Genomic DNA, 16,411 nt, shown 5'->3' with positions numbered 1-16,411 from the left:
TGGTTCTGATTACAGTCCACTGAACCCCTTGTAGAAAGTACACGTGGGTATTGAGATGAGGGCAGGATTGGGCTTGGCTTGGTTGTTTCAGCAAAGGGGCAACTGCCAGACAGGGGTAAGCGATTCAGTCATTGATGATACTAATTACTGGAGATTACTGTACAAAAGCTGATTGCTTTGGTCCAAGAGATTGTGCTATTGCTTTACCACTGAAGCAGGTTGATAGAACGGTGAGCTTTCTGCTGGCTGCAATGATGCAGGGACAGTTACAGCGATTAGTAAAGTGAAGAGAATGGCAGCGTACTTTCCAAAACACTTTTACTCAAGGGCTGCAGGGAAGGTGGTTGAGAGGAGGCCACTCTGTCTGCATTATCTTACCAACAAATACTTTTAATCTGCAGGCAGCTGAGGAGCTCAAGCCTAAAAACAGTTGGCTTGGTCCTGACTTCACACACAATAGGGCCAATCCATGCTCCCAGCAGCCACCCTCAGGCAGTGCAGAGTTGGGGCTACAGTGTTATTGTCCTGATTTCAACCTGCACTCCCTTCAAGTACTGGGAGTGCAGAATCAGCTGTAATATGTAGTAACTGTTTAAGAGGCTCTTGGGAACATTTCACCGTCTTGCAAAGGTTAAGCAGTTTCCCCAGGAGGCTGTGTGCCGTGTTGTGGTTTAAAGGGGGCTGCGGTAAAAGGTTAGGTTTGTGATGTCATGACATCAGCTTGCTAAAATAACACTGAAGCATTTGCGTGTGACACCATAAAGATGCAACACATTTTATTCAGGACAAAAAAAGCAGAAAATGCTGCAATTACACAGCAGGCCCTTCTGTTGATCTGTCTGATGAGATAGGCTATTTAATGGAATGGGAACAAAACAAATAGGGAAACTGGAAGGAAGAGAGTTGAATTGATAAGCAGGTATTTGGAAAACTGGAAAGAAGTGAAAATAAATACAGAAAAGGCTGGAAACAGAGAGTAGGCCCATTGGCACTGAATAAAGAAGCGGCAGTCACACTTGTTCTGTTAATACCCCTTCATTGGCTCACTGTGATGTTGTTGTTTTCATATCTTCACACTCTTCCCTTGGAGAATAGTGTGAAGTAGTGGAAGGATTCACGGTCTCATTAACAGTCTGACAGGCCATGAAGTGAATGCTCCTTCCATGGCCGCAGCTATCTTTCTACCAACCGATAGGGTGGTTAGTCGTATACTGCGGGAGGGATTCATGGGTTCCCACAGCCCATGTGATTTGGGGGAGGGCGGGGGGGCACCCACTGGACGCGAGTATCCACTGAGATGTCAACCGAGAATTCAGAGCCAGAGCTACGGACTCCACTCCCTGGGACTGTCTGGAGTGGGATTCAAATCCTGCACCTTCTGACTCGGGTGGGAATGCTACCCCTAAGCCAAAGGTTCACTAATGATCTACGTACATTACGCAACAGCTTTCACCTCCAGGCCAATTTCGTGGTCACAGAGAAAATGCACCTGTGCTCGTGGCAATTGCATGTGCTCGAGTGGTCTGCAGCCTTGTTTGATTCATTGACGTCACCTAATTTAAATATGCTTCCTACATGTTTTCCTCATGCACATGGAATACTATAGCAACAGGTGGACAGGAAATGGAGAGTGCAGCGTCGCTTAAAGGGCTGCTGCTGTTCAATTTTCATAGTCCCACAAAATAAGGTGAATGGCTAGTTAATCTGCTGTGATGGTGGCAGGAGCAAGTAGTAGGAGTGCCACCTCCTACAAGGAGAGGCTGAATGTGTTGCTGCACAATGTGCAGAAGATGAGAGTCAATCTTGGAGCTGAGGGGAACGTTCCCAACTGAACCAGTGTGCAGCAAGCATGGCAGGAAGTGGCTACCTGACGGAATGCAGTCTCCCACTGGGTCATGGGATCAAATGAGAAGAGTGCCACGTTAGGGTTGACTAAAACGTGCCAGTTCATGGGAAAGAAATGTCACAAAACAATGAGCCCACAAAATGCAGCAGGCAAAACATTTGCCCCACCCCTCACATCTTACAATCCTATAACTACCACATCTATAAAGCTGCAGCAGCAGCTGGCTGGCTGCCAAAGGGAAAGGCTTCCTTTGACTCACATACTGTTGCATGTTTTGCTACCAAGTTAGTATGGCTCGTAAAACTACTTGAGTGCTCTAAAGTTGTCCTTTCATACCAAGTGAATGGAGGTAGATCTTTAGGATGTTACTCGTGTTATGTCCTTATGCTGAAACCATCTATTTTTAAAGAAGAAGGTTGTCCACGACGAGAGAGTCACTCTGGTGGCTGACTGTCCACCAGGCTACCTCATTCACCATAAGGACCCTGCCCTCCAAATTACTGGAGGGTGGAGCCCACAGAAAGAAAGCTTGGTGACTATGTGGTAGCCCAACAAGGTAAGCGCTTTCAGTTTTTCTTGCCAGCTATTCAAACTCGCCCGGCAAGTCACATAGATAGACACCACCCCCTGAGCAGAATGGCACTGTGTGCACAGCCTTTTGCTGCACATCTCATGCAAATACAAATCCCTTTTTTCTTTTGGTAGAGGGCTTCAAAGATGATACAACTAATACCAGGGAGCAAGCCCATCACATGGGCACCTGTTAAGCACTCCAACATACAGGCACCAGCACAGAAACATCCACTTCAAGGAAGTCCGACAGAGTCCTGAGGGAGCTCATTGGGAAGCACCTAGCACCAGTGAGGAGGAGCAAGTGGACAAATAAAGAACAAACTTGCATTTATATAGCACCTTTCACATCCTCAGAACATCCCAAAGCACTTTGTGGCCAATAAATTACCTTTGAAGTGTATCATTATTGTTATGTAGACAAACAAGGCAGTCAATTTACACCAGGTGCAACAAACAGCAATAAGATGAATAACTAGTGAATCTATTTTTGATGATGTTGATTGAGAGACAAGTAGTGCCATGGGATCATTTACATCTACCTGTTTAATGTCTCATCCAAAAGATGGCACCACAATGCAGCACCCCCTTAGTACCTTTGTGTCAACTTAGGTTATATACTCAAGTCCTAGAGTGGGGTTCAAACCCACAACCTTCTGACTTAGAGGTGAGAGTGCAACTACTGATCCAAGGCTAATGTTTAAAGGCAGCAGATGAGCAGCAACAAGAGGAAGGGCTAGATCCAGACCGGCATCTGCTGTGGGTCCAAACAGGGGCTGCAAACAAAGCTGAACTTAATCAGCATAAGTGCTTCATGTAGTCCATTGAGAATCTTCAGCACCCCCTACATGGAATGGAGGAGAATATATGATGGTGGTATTCTGACATCTATATAGATATGTGAGGGGATTTTAGAAACCTGCAGACCATCATGGAACGAATCGTCACTCTAGGTGGGTGATCTGCAGAAGGCCCAACTGCAGAGGTAGTGTTGCTGGGCAACATTGTATCTACTGCTGCTGAGACCTTTAGCTGCATTTTGCTGGAGCCTCTCAATTCTTGGGGGGGGGTGGGGTTGGAGATCAGCTGGAGAGGACCTTGCTGGTAGACTTGACACTCCTGAGTGGTGGCCAAGGATCTGTCCCCACGCTGATCCTTGATCATTTGCAAGCGGCACCCAACAGCTGGGGCTTAGCGATAAGAAGCACACAAGGCATTTACCTCTCTGGCTGATGCTCCATCTTCCTCATCCAGCAGGCCTCCTCAGAGGACCACAGAAGACGTAGGCCATGGACAGAAGCACCCAGCCAGCACAAACACCAAAGTGCCAGCAGTAGTTACAGGTTATTTGGTGATCTAACAGAGAGAATCGCTACCCCCAGGTCTCCATTGGGAGCAGCCTGTCACCATACTTACTCCTCTCAGTGATGTGGCACTTAGAAAGAGCATAAGATTAGGTAGAAAATACAACCCACCCTACATTCTCACCAAGGACAAGCAGTAGGGAAATACACATTGAAGCAAGACACAAAACTTGAGTAGGGAAGTATACTGGTTGCACTCTCTTTGGATTATACTGGGTAATTTGTCAGCAGGGGTCATATGAATTTTGCAGGGGGGGCGAAGCAGACAGGGATAGCAGCAAAAGTGATTAGGCCCGGCATGTTGTTAATAGGGCTCCTATAATATAGCAAGGGTGCGAGGACCATTAGTGCAGGGTCACAGTGTACTTTTACTGGAAAGTTATGTCAATCAATGATTGATGCACCAGTTTTCCTGGCTGCACATCAGCCTCGGTCATTTCACAATCCTCCTCTTCCTTCTCCTCAGGGCAGCACGGTGGCATAGTGGTTAGCACTGTTGCCTCACAGCGCCAGGGACCCGGGTTCGAATCCGGCCTCGGGCGACTGTGTGTGTGGAGTTTGCACATTCTCCCCGTGTTTGCGTGGGTTTCCTCCGGGTGCTCCGGTTTCCTCCCACAGTCCAAAGATGTGCGGGTTAGGTTGATTGGCTATGATAAATTGACCCTTAGTGTTAGGGGGATTAAATGGGGATATGTGTTAGGTGTAGGGGTTACGGGGATTGGGTGGGATATGTGTCGGTGCAGGCTCGATGGGCCGAAATGGCCTCTATCTGCACTGTGGGGTTTCTGTGATTCTGTGAAGAGCCCAGGCTGACCTTGCTGATCCTCAGCTGAATGAATTGCCAAATTATACAAGACACAGTAATTACAGGCAGTTATCAGAACTTTAAAGCAGCATCTCAGCTGATTTATATTTTGCCTTTAACATACAAAGCATCCCAATGCACTTCAGCATGCTGGCTGTATATTCCACCACTATTCAGATGGAGTCACTGTACTTTCGGTTGGCCTCGGCTCCTCAGTGGTGTTAATGACCAGGGCTCCAGCGGGTAGCTCTAGTCTCCTTGCAGTAATTTACCCAGTCTGTCTGCTGCTTGAAATAGTGCTGACAAAGTGGACTGCGGCAAAGTTAAGTCATCCTGACTGTTGCTGGATATAGCGCATTCACCTGCATTAAGCTGGAAGATTGTTATTGCAGACCTTGATTGTTGAAATTGTACCATCAATTGAATCTTACACTTCAGGGAAGCCCGTCACCTGATAAGGTGCTTCACCCTCTTGTGTTGTTGCCTCCTTTCCAATGGGAAATGGACAAAGGTACTGTGACATAAGTTAGTGGACTGAAATCTGTATAATGTGGCAAATGGCACAAGTGATAGCTTGAAAGGATCCAGCTATGTTAAAATTCAATCCTTGCATTCAAATCCCTCTGTAACTTCCTCCAGCCCTACAACCCAAGAACTGTGTGTTCCTCCTACTCTGGGCTCTTGTACACCCCCACTCCCTCATCCCACTAGTGGTGACCATGCCTTCAGCTGTCTAGGCCCTAAGCTCTGGAATTCCCTCCCTAAACCTTTCTGCCTCTCCACTAAGACCCTCCTTAAAACCTACCTCTTTGACCAATCTGTCCTAATATCTCCTTCTTTGGCTCGGTGTCAATATTTGTCTGATTACACTCCTGTAAAGTACCCTGGGTTGTTTTATTACGTTAAAGGCTCTATATAGATGCAAGTTGTTGTGGTGAGATTCATACCAATCGTCAGGGCACTAATTGCACTAGATCTTCTCTGCGGGTCAGATTCCAGACGGCATCATTCTGTCACAGCCTCCCTCGTGAAGTGGAGACAGCAAAGACAAGTCTCCTCAGACATAACCAAATGGGTGTGCCCGAGTCGTAAAACATTTCTAGGTCAATTCCAGCTGGGTGCCAAACTCCCAAGTTGCAAGCGCACTTGCCTTTCTGCCCTCTGCCTAAACTTCCCTTGATCCTCTAAATCCATGACAGCCATTGGCAAGCCCAATGGAATGCCCATTGAGCAGTCTCTATGGAGCTGAAGCTTGTAGCTGAAGACAGCAACAATGTGGTGACTACAGGTCTCAGCCAAAGGAGTCCTGTATTACAAAAAGTCAGTAGCAGGCAACAGAAAAAAACAATAATATGGAAACGGCAGTGTGGGAAGTCAGAAAATGTGTCAGAACCAGACTGTCCCAGTCTTAAGAAAGGCATTCAGAAGTGAACACATGGACATTGCGAAATGCACTTTTGAAGTGGACTAGCAGCACTCAGAGCACAGAGGTGAGAAGACACGGGGAATTAGTTATGGGACCCATTACCATCAACTTTGGGAAATAATGAAGACCACTCACATTGGTCAAAAACTGAAACCATCTAGTACCACTAAATGGTTAGTGCCTAATCATCTGTTGAGAACTGCATGCCCCTGCCTGTGAGAGTCTGCTCTCTGTGCGCTAGCCCCAGCTATTTTATGTATTTAATTCTCTTCCTCCAACCCTTTTGCTTTGTTCAGTTCAGTTAAAGAGCTCACTCATCTTGTCGTCTCCGGATCTGAAGGGTCCACAGCTGAAACATGACCCTGCCTTTTCTTACAGAAGCTGAGTGGCCTGCTGTGTACATTCCAAGTCTTTTGTTTTTTATTTGATTTGCAATTTCTTTTTATTTGTACTTACTTATTCGGAATCAGCTAATTCCCACCATCAGCAGGACTGGAATCAGTCCTGTTTAATGTTGGCTGGACTTGCTTATGAGGCAGTGAGAATAAAAGAGGTAACACTTCATAGATGTATGTTGCAGGACGTATTTCTTAATCTGCGGATGAGGCCACAGTGAAAGCTAATTGACATGACATGCTCTTCTACTCTTAGATGTCTCTAGCAAGTGTTCAGGTGCATTTGAAATGGCCTCACCAGGGTTCCAGTGCATCTGTCTGTGCTTGGGTCATTTGATGAATTAACTTGAAATATTAAAAGCCAGATATTCTTTGGTGACAGCTGCAGGCTCCACCGACTGACTCTGGAGACAATATTTGGGGTATGGATTCCTTTCGAGAGAGAGAGGTTCCTTACTTGGTGTGTGCAGTTCCCTCGCCCACACCCCAGACAGTTAATTGTGAGGTTCACTGATACACAGTTAAATGTTATCCTGCTGAAAGCACAGTTAAGAATTCTGAGAGAAAACCTGAATAAATAAATGAAATGAGGTGCAATTAGGGAGAGGAGCTGAGATGACCAGCTACCTGGCTGTCGGTTTCCTGTTCATTGTGCGTGGAGAGAATAAGGGCAGTAGGACCTGCTTCAAACCAGTGAACAAGGTAGAGACAAGCACTCTGAATTCAGATTTGGTTCTCTATCATACTGATTATCAGTTATTTTGTATGGCAGCCAATACAGAAAATGACTTGATCAGTTTTAATACTAGTTTATACAGGGGTTCAGTAATGCCATGGGGATGGTATGTAAAGCTATTTATTGTATTTCTATGTGCATAGAAAGTGTTTATGGGTAAAAGTTGAAGAGAAAGAACAAAGGGCAAAAAGAAAGCAGAAAAAGTAAGAGAAGGAAAAGTGCAGCGTGTGTATACTAATATTAGAAGCACGTTTGGAAACAAGTTTGCAGATTGGAAAAAATGTATGATGTAACAGGAAGAGCAGACACCTGGTTAAATGACATTGATTTGGGAGACTAAAACGCCAGGGCAAAAAGTAGAGAGAAAGGACAGATATTGCAACAAAGCAGGTGGTCCTGTGCCAATATGGGTAAGTGAGGCATGGAAAAAGGTCAGAACATTAATTGACTCTTAAATTATCCACATAATTTCTGGAAAAGAGGAGCACGTGTTTCTAAAAGTGGTGCAGGATTGTTGTGCAGCCAAAACAGGCAGAGGCTATTCTGGGTCTGATCTTTAACAATGAAACAGGTATGGTACATCAATCATACATAAGGAAGCATCCAGGATCCAGTTATAATAATATAAATTACACTGAAATATTTGAGGATACAAGATCGTACGAAAAAGGCAAGAAATGGTATAAGCCCCATTAAGCCCACCCCATCCAGTCAATAGCATAACCTTGTACACTGTTTACCTCACCCCGCCACCCCTTCCCCTCCCAGCAATACCATGCTATTTCTTGGGACAGATAAAAAAACAAACTGCAGGCAATTCAGGAAAAACTCTGACAAACTCCTCTCCAATTCCCAAGGCAACCGAGTAAGCACCAGGAGATTGTGCCTGGGCATGAATCAACATACTTCACAACTAACTAGTAATTTACTCCTTGTAACTGGGAGTGATCTTGTCTCTCAGGAACTTGTCAAGTTCCCCGTTGAAGGACTATAGCAACTCCATACTCATAACATATCATGGAAGAAAGGCCAATGATAGAAAATACTAGACTTTAAAAGAGCAGAGTGAGGGGAATACACAAGGACTTAAAGGTTAACTGAAAAATTAATCATTTAGAAATCTTCCTTAGAAAAGTATAAGTATTTGAAGAACTATTTGTAAGGAAACAATTGAAATTAATTATAGCCAATATCAAAATACATTAAAGGGCAACGAAGGAGGACATGGTTAAATAGGGATGGAAAAAATAGTATTAGGGATAAACAGATGGCTTTAGTTAGTAACAAGAGAAGCCAAACAAAATGTTGAATGTTAGTCTTCTGAGAACATCTCAAATAACAATTAAGGGTTATTTGAATATAAAAAGAGTACAATGGGTGATAAATATTGGTCCACTTCATAATAAGTGAGAAACTGGAATCCAGGGATAAAGAAATAGCAGAACTATTAAATATGATCAGTACTGGGGCCTTTTCTATTAGTAATATGCATGAATAATTTAGAAAAGTGTAGTTAGAAAAATCTATAGTTTGCAAGCAATAGGAAAATGGGATGCAGAATAAATGAGGAACAATACAACCAGGTTTAGAATGATTTAGATCTCTTAGGAACTGGGCTGATAGATGGCAAAATATAGTTCAATGTGGAAGAGCAGAAAATAATTACGGTGGGAGAAAGGAATAAAAAGGGGGAGTGTATGCATCACATGGTGGTCCTGCTGGCTGATCAGGAGAGATATCTAGAAATTATAGTGGATAAGAAACTGTCAACATAGTGCTTAGTTCTATTAGAAAGACAAATGAGGTACTGGGTTATATTAACAAGAGAATATAAATTTATCGCTGCTGTATAAGAACAATCTGAGAAAACAGCATTTGATCTATTCCGTATATTAACTCTTCCATTGTAGTCCATCCCTCCGGTACATTCAATCTCACTGAAGCCCAATTCTTTAGCACATAAACTTTCCTATTGAAGCCCATCTCCCTAGTGCATTAAATCTCTCCTCAAAAGCCATCCCTCTAATACATGAACTTTCCTATAAAAGCCCATCCCTCTAGTGAATTCAATCTTCCATCATCGCATCTAATTATATTTTAACATTCCCACATTTTTGCACATAACTTTACTACTCGATTTTTTTGTTGCTATGTTACATTCCCTAATTTCCATTATGTTCTACTTTTCTGACGAGTAATATTCCCCCTTATCTACCTTCTTTCCAGGCTATGAAGCTTCAGTTTCTCCATTCTTCCCTGGTAGCTCGTTCCCTTTACACTGGGATCAGTCGTGTTGTTTTCTGTATCCTTTGTAATGTAAATCTGTTTTTTTGTGGTGTGTTGAGCAGAGCTCAAGACGTTGACCTAAATCTAATCTGGTCTGATCATCAAGGGAAGATTTCCTGTTTGCTATTTGTAGTAAATTTGTACATAAAGATGCAGGTGCAAGTGGCAAACAGAGGAAACCCTTGTCCCAGAGTACTGGCCATGTGATCATAGGATAAATGCTACCGAGAGGGTACAGAGCAGAGCAACAAATATGATTCTGGGTATCAGAAATTTAAGTTTGGAGGAGAGATTAAATAAGTAGAGCTCGTTTCCTCAGAAAAATAATGAGACTTTAAGGGGAATTTATTGAAGCTTTCAAGATTGTGAAAGAAATCGATTCAGGCAAATTGCTCACTTTGATGAAGAGTTTAAATACCAAGGGACATAAATTAAAGATTAGGGAACTAGGAGTGAAAACATAAGACAATACAAAGCAAGAAAATGTCATTCAGCCATTGGCCCTCTTCATCCAGTCTATGTCAGATTATTCTATCATGCACTTGCCTCCCACACCACCTGTTGATCTCTCCCTTAGTAAATTCCTCTCTGACCTCCCATGAAAAAAAAGTCATGTGTTGTTAAGTACCTATATAACTTTTAATCCCAATTCTCAACAGAGAATGATGTGACTCCTTTTCAAAGATGCCAATCGATCTTGAATCAACGCTCTTCTCTGACAGTTTATTGCACACATCCATTATCCGGGGCGGGCGGGCGGGGGGGTGATTTGTTTCTATTCTTTAACCTTGCTCAAGGTTTGTACATTTTCTTTTGAATTAGAATTTTCTTTTTCCCTCTGGTTCTGTGCTCTTTGCCCTTGTTAAATATGTTGTTTATTTCAACTTTATCTATACCTTTCATTATTTTGAAGACATGAATCTAGTCTTCCCTCAGTATTTACCAATGAAAATAAATATAGTTGCTCGAACATTACTTCATAACTTAGTTCTCTAAGGCATGGAATCATTCTGGTCACTCTTCTCGGAACACTTTCTAATACATATATATCCTTTTCGATGTAGGGTTATCCAAACTGTATCCATGCTCCAGAATTGGCATCACCATTTATCTGTCCAAAACTTATGACTTGTAGTCCAGTGACCTCCAGATGAGACCCAGGATCTGGTTCGCCTGATTAATAACCACCTTGCACTGACTAAATGCTTTCAGAGTATGATCACTCCCAAATCCTTTTCTATTTGGGTTCTGCCACTGGATTCCCATTCGTGTTATCCCTTCTTGAATGTTCCCACCCTTTAATAAGACCAGCTGAAACTCTAGGAGTTTGATATGCTGCAGCAGAAATTTTGTCTTGTAAATATATTCACTATCACCTCTTCCTAGATGCAATACTCTAAATTTATCCAGAATAAAATCCTCTTGCCATATCTCAGACCATCTAAATAATTGATCCAAATCTCTTGAAGATAACCTATCTCCTTTCTATCCATTAATATCCCACAGAGCTTTGCATCATGAATCTTCAGCTTCCTTTCTAGTCTCATGTCAGGAACCTCATCAAATACTGTATCTTTTGAAAATTCTTGTTCACTAGCTTATTTCCCCCCTGCAGAATTCCAGTAGGTTTTTAAGGCTATTACTTCTGAAACCATGGTGACTGTACTTTACCTTGTGATACTTGTGTTATTTAAATGTTCATTTATTACATCCTTTAGAATGCCCTCAAAACATTTTTCTCCACTATGGATGTTAGGGTAACTGGCCTGTGATTACCATGTTTGCATCTTACTACTTTTTTGAATATTGGAACTAGATTTACCACCCTGGCGACCTTGGTACTTCCTGGTATTTATGGAACTCTGAAAAATATCAACCAAACCATCAATAATTTCCTTCTTTAATTCCTTGAGTACTTAAGAATGTATTCCATCTGGCCCAGGAGTTTTGCCGATATTTAATTCTTCCAGTTTCTCTATAACACATTATTTACGGACTCCTATATTTGTTATACATATCACTTTGCCCCATTTACTAGAATTTGTCTACAGTTCTCCTTTGTGGAAACTGATGTGAAGAAACCATTCAATGTCTCTGCCATATCCTGACAATCATGTATAGTTTCTCCCAATTTATCCTTCAACAGACCTTCTTGTTCTTTGACCTTTCTTCTGCTATTAACATGAGTGCTTTTTCGGGTCCCTCTTGTAATCTTTTTCTAATATTTTCTTTAGCTCCTCAGTTTGCCTTCTGGAAGAAGCCGGCACTCTCCTAGATGTTTTCCTACAACTGCCTTATACATCATTCCTGGGTAATTACTAAAGATTAGATCCAGAATAGCCTGCATTGCCTGTGAGTCAAACGGAGTAAGAGACAATCCTGCACCACTTTTAGAAACAAGTGCTCATTTTCGTTTTTCCTTGGTTGCTTTCGAGGTAACACCCGAGTAATTTGAAAGTCAATTAATGTTCTGACCTTTTTACATGCCTTGCTTACCCATATTGACACAACCTCCCCCTCCCCCCAAACACCCACTTTGCTGCAGTGCCTATCCCTTCTGTATACTCTTTGCCCTGGTACTTTAGGCTCACAGTCAATGTCATGGTTTAACCAGGTCTCTGCCCCTTCCATATTACAACTCATTTTATGTTGTCCCGTTTGCAGACATCTTTCCTGTGTTCCAACCATTAGTATAAACACAGAGCTTTTCCATTATTTTCTTGGTCTTTTTTTTGCCTTTATTTTCCCCTACATTTAGTTGGTATCTTTTTGACCCAAGAGATTGCAGCAATATCAAGATAGTAAGAGGCCCTTCTACATTGTGACCCGGTGCAGTCTGGGGCTTGGGGGAGTACCACAAAAATCACCTCACCCTCATTTCTCTCCAGACATATTTGAGTCTGGCATCCATCTCCCACTTGGTGGCTGGCGGTTGATTAGATGCACCGAGACCATGCTGCACATTTTTGGAGCAGTGAACTGAATAGGTTTTTTCCCCAACTATTTTGGCACTGGACTTACTAACTTTATTTAATGGCTCGCATCTAATTGGCAATTGCCCATTTTGTCACTGAACTGGCCCCATACTTCAGTGTGCTCACAGCGTAACACTGTTTTGCACACTGATGCACTGAACTGGCTCAACACATTTACCAGAGGAGGTCGGAATTCTGAAAGATCGGGAGACACACAGCATTTCACTGCTGCTAGGCCACTTACATGCGAGTTCAAGTGAGTGATTACTAAAGATTAGATCCAGAATAGCCTCTGCAAGACCTGCACATCAGCAGTCAGCTATCATCACATTGGTGATACAAAAGTACTTAAAGGGAACAAGAAGTAATTTCAATAATGGTTGTGCAGCTGAGGGATCTCAGTCCTTACTGTGCAAAGTCTTGGCTTTAGTCTCTATGTGAATAATGCAAACTGTGCTTATGCAGATAACACTGGTTTTGTTTGAAGGAGTGTACATTGCATGCGTCAGCCAGACTATTCCTGATATTTATAACTTCAGAACGTGAACACAAAGCAACTTAAGTCAGATGGTTTTAGTGTGTGACCTTTCAATTTATCTACAGTTAGAAACAGGGGAATTTTGTTTAATCTTTGTAGTCTCTTGTCTCATTAGCATGCTCCAGTTTCAGATTCTGTCCTGGCTTCTGAAAGTTTTTACTGACTTCTTTCTACTTATAGTTACCTACTGGAAGCTGCCCCAGTAGATCAGTTGGTTAAGAATAGCCAAGCTGTCCACATAAGGAAGGTCCCCAGGTTTAACCTGGTCTATGTGGAGTTAGCAGATCTCAACCCAGTTGGTGACTGTAGCTGACCTCAGCACGACTGGGCTAAGAAGGGAAAATCAGCCAAGTTTCTTGCTACTGATAGCCACTCAGCGTGTGACTGCACTGGGAGTGTGTGAAGTGCATTGATGTCAAGGTGAAAACAACACCACCATTAATACAGGTCTGTCCCTCAACACCCTTCTTGAGTTGAAACCCAAGGGAAAGTGCTTACAAGTAAATGGTATGGAAAAAACAAGGGGTAGAAATAGGGCAATGTAATAATAAAACAGTGAGAAACTCCGTTTTTTATACTAATGGTAAGAACATAGGAAACAGAGTTGCAGAATTGGAAATATCTCGATGTGTAAGATATTGAGGTGCGAGGTGAACACAACAGAGGCTGATGGAACTGGATAGCTAAAAATGGAAAGTTAAAACATAAAAACTGGAACGTACAAGTAAGTGATCTGGGACTTTTAGTGATTTGATTAATGGCACCGTGTCAGCGCCCTGCGTAGGAAGCCTTCTTGCATCACCACTGCTGGAATAGACGACAAAAAGCTGGAATTTTAAAAATCCGGTTACATTTTTGTTCATACATGAATTGCATAAATAAAATTTATTTCTAACTTAAGACTGGAAGAAACTTGGCAACAGAACTTTCTGCACCACATGCAGACTGATCACCTCAACAACCCAAAGGAGCTGCCAAACCAGAGTGCAGTTTGATGGTAACTGGCAAGTCTTGACTAACTGCTCTTTCAAGCCCTTTGATACCTAGTTGCATTTGTGTATTCTTGGTAAAACTGCACAAGTGAAAAACATGTGTAAACCAGCCAGAACGAAAGCTTGTCACATGGAATTAAAAGAAACTAGAACCCTAAAGCAGGAAAACTGATTATAGACAAGGTACAAAATCTCCCAACACAAGCCCTTTATAGATGTTAAAATGAGAGCTTCATCTGTTTAGGACATATGTTAAATAGGAGAAGGAAGCTGCTCCTCGCTGAGGGTACCTTTCATGACATTAGAGAGGATGGATGTGAAGCACACGCTTTCTAAGGGTTTCTGCTTCCTGGCTGGAAGAATTTATTTTTGACTGGTAGAACTGTTGACGGTTCACCTGCCTGGTTCCTGATTTTTTTTTGTCAGACCAGAATACATTAAAAAAATTGATGAAAACTTATTTGAATTGTTTCAACCTCATTTCACTTTTTTTTTTAAAAAAGAGCCGAATCCTTTAAAGATACTCTTCAGATCTTGTCAGCCTTTTCTCTAACATCACAGGGAGCGATAGCACCACTTGAGAGAAATCTTCATCAGCGATTCTTCTTCACATGAAGAAATGACAGCGAATGAAAAATACTGTAATTAGCAAAGGAGTAAGGCTGAGATCAGAAGAGAGGCTTCAAAGACAGCCTCGTGGTCCTCACCCACAGTAGCAAACATCAAGTCATACAATTAGAGCAAAACTTTCCCAGACCAGATCACTCCTCCATCTATGGAAGTGTTATTATGAAGATAAGAATTTCCACAGAACACATGCTGTTGGGGTAATGGCTTTCAGCCTAGTCCAGTGGGTACCATTGTGCTGATGAGATGTTGGATCACTGCATTCTTCCAACCTTGACAAGATTTGAAAGCTTGTGCACACTAATTGAGTTTCTAAAAAAGATATTGCCTTTTTGTGATCAGTATCTTATTATAAAATGTCGACTCCAGCCGCTGTGTCTGTTGGTGTTAACTGGGCTTTCTTTGGCTTTGGCAATCAATGGGTTAAGAGCAATCCCTTTAAATATGAAGTTTTTTTTTCCAGGGCCAAATTTTCATGTGTTTATGGCAAACAGCGCATCATTGAAAAAAAAAATTAAAGAGAAAAGAAATGTTACCATACCTTAACAGCCAGAAAGAGCAGGACCAGTAAAGGAAGTAATGCTAGATAGTCATGCAGAGAAACCGTTCTCAGTGTTACCGAGTGAAAGTCACTTCATCTCACAAAGTAGCTGAACTGCCCACATCACATTGGTGGATTCTCTCCTATTTTGTGTTTTTCAAAATCCAAATACTCCCCCAACTGTGGAGGCGATGACGACCCCCAGCACCACACAGCATATAATGATCATAATCTTCTTCTGCAGTCCCCAAATCCAAGCAGCATGACAGGAAGAAGAGGAGAAAGGGTTAGTTCTGGAGCTTTTATTTTATATTGAATTAATTCAGGATCTTTACAGAATGGAAGATGAACAATTCCAACCATAGATTAAAATCTTCCCTTTACATTAACAAATTGCCTTAATAATACTTACTACCCCCTCATTTTAACACACTCTTCACATTACAAACCCACCTCACAACACAAGTCCCCTATTACAAACCTCCCACACTAAACAAACCTCCCACACTAAACACACTCTCATTCTAAGCATCAACACACCTCAAATTCCAACCATCACACTCCAAATCCCCCACACTGTAAAGCCCCTCACACATTAACCACCCTCCTCCCCCCCCACATTATAACACGTCTCACATTAACAAACATCTGACATTACAATCCCACTCATTACAAACTCTTCACATTAACACTAACCTGAAGCAGCGGGGAAGGCAGGAGGTTTGTTGCTTTATTATCTTTTAACCTCAATGTATAATTTTTTTGTAAACCTTTGACTTTAGTTAACTGGCTCCTGACTGATACGCTGGCTAACTGGTTACCCATTGACCCAACTGCTTGGTGCTGTGCTGTCCAGTTGCAGGATGATGTGCAGATTTGGAAAAAGGAGCTGGTTTCGGAATATGGAGACTGGCATTCACACACTAGTTGCTGATACCATATCATGATACTACTCACGAGGCCACTGCTATGTGTGGTACTCACCTTCAGCCTGATCCCCTTCATCAGGCACTGCATGGTATTGTGACCAATAATAGGCTCACTATGTAAGGCTGTCTACTCTCTCCGTGAAGGTCTAGCCCACATTTCAAACCTGAGTTCCTTTCATCCCGTGATGCCGATGAAATGATCAGCTTCTCAAACTCTTGCCGGTCTGTCAGAAATGTTCAACTGCCTCCCACAGAGTGAGTCACCATCCACCTCCCGCACACCTCGTAAATGAGTTGCATGAGTTTAGAAAAACGTTTTCTAAATATTACGCTTTATAAAGTAATAACAAAGCAGCCATAAAATATACAATCATGCAAAAA

The 16,411-nt window shown here is 42.3% G+C and overlaps 1 protein-coding gene across 1 annotated transcript in view; it reads right to left on the bottom strand.

Annotated features, from left to right (window-relative positions):
- Positions 1-2,700: 2,700 nt before the first annotated feature.
- The window catches only part of LOC147102168 (syntaxin-1A), a 256,279-nt gene continuing 242,568 nt past the window's right edge, over positions 2,701-16,411 (bottom strand). The window contains exon 10 of the mRNA XM_085964451.1: positions 2,701-15,339. Within this exon, the coding sequence (XP_085820577.1) occupies positions 15,259-15,339 (81 nt within the window). The 3' untranslated portion in view covers positions 2,701-15,258. The remainder of the gene's footprint in view (positions 15,340-16,411) is intronic.

The sequence above is a fragment of the Somniosus microcephalus genome, chromosome 22 (genome assembly GCF_052327205.1).
Source record: "Somniosus microcephalus isolate GS21.2 chromosome 22, FLI_Smic_1.0, whole genome shotgun sequence".
Classification (NCBI taxonomy): domain Eukaryota; kingdom Metazoa; phylum Chordata; class Chondrichthyes; order Squaliformes; family Somniosidae; genus Somniosus; species Somniosus microcephalus.
The sequence above is the reverse complement of the archived record's forward strand: the minus strand, read 5'-3'. Positions and strand labels throughout refer to the sequence as shown.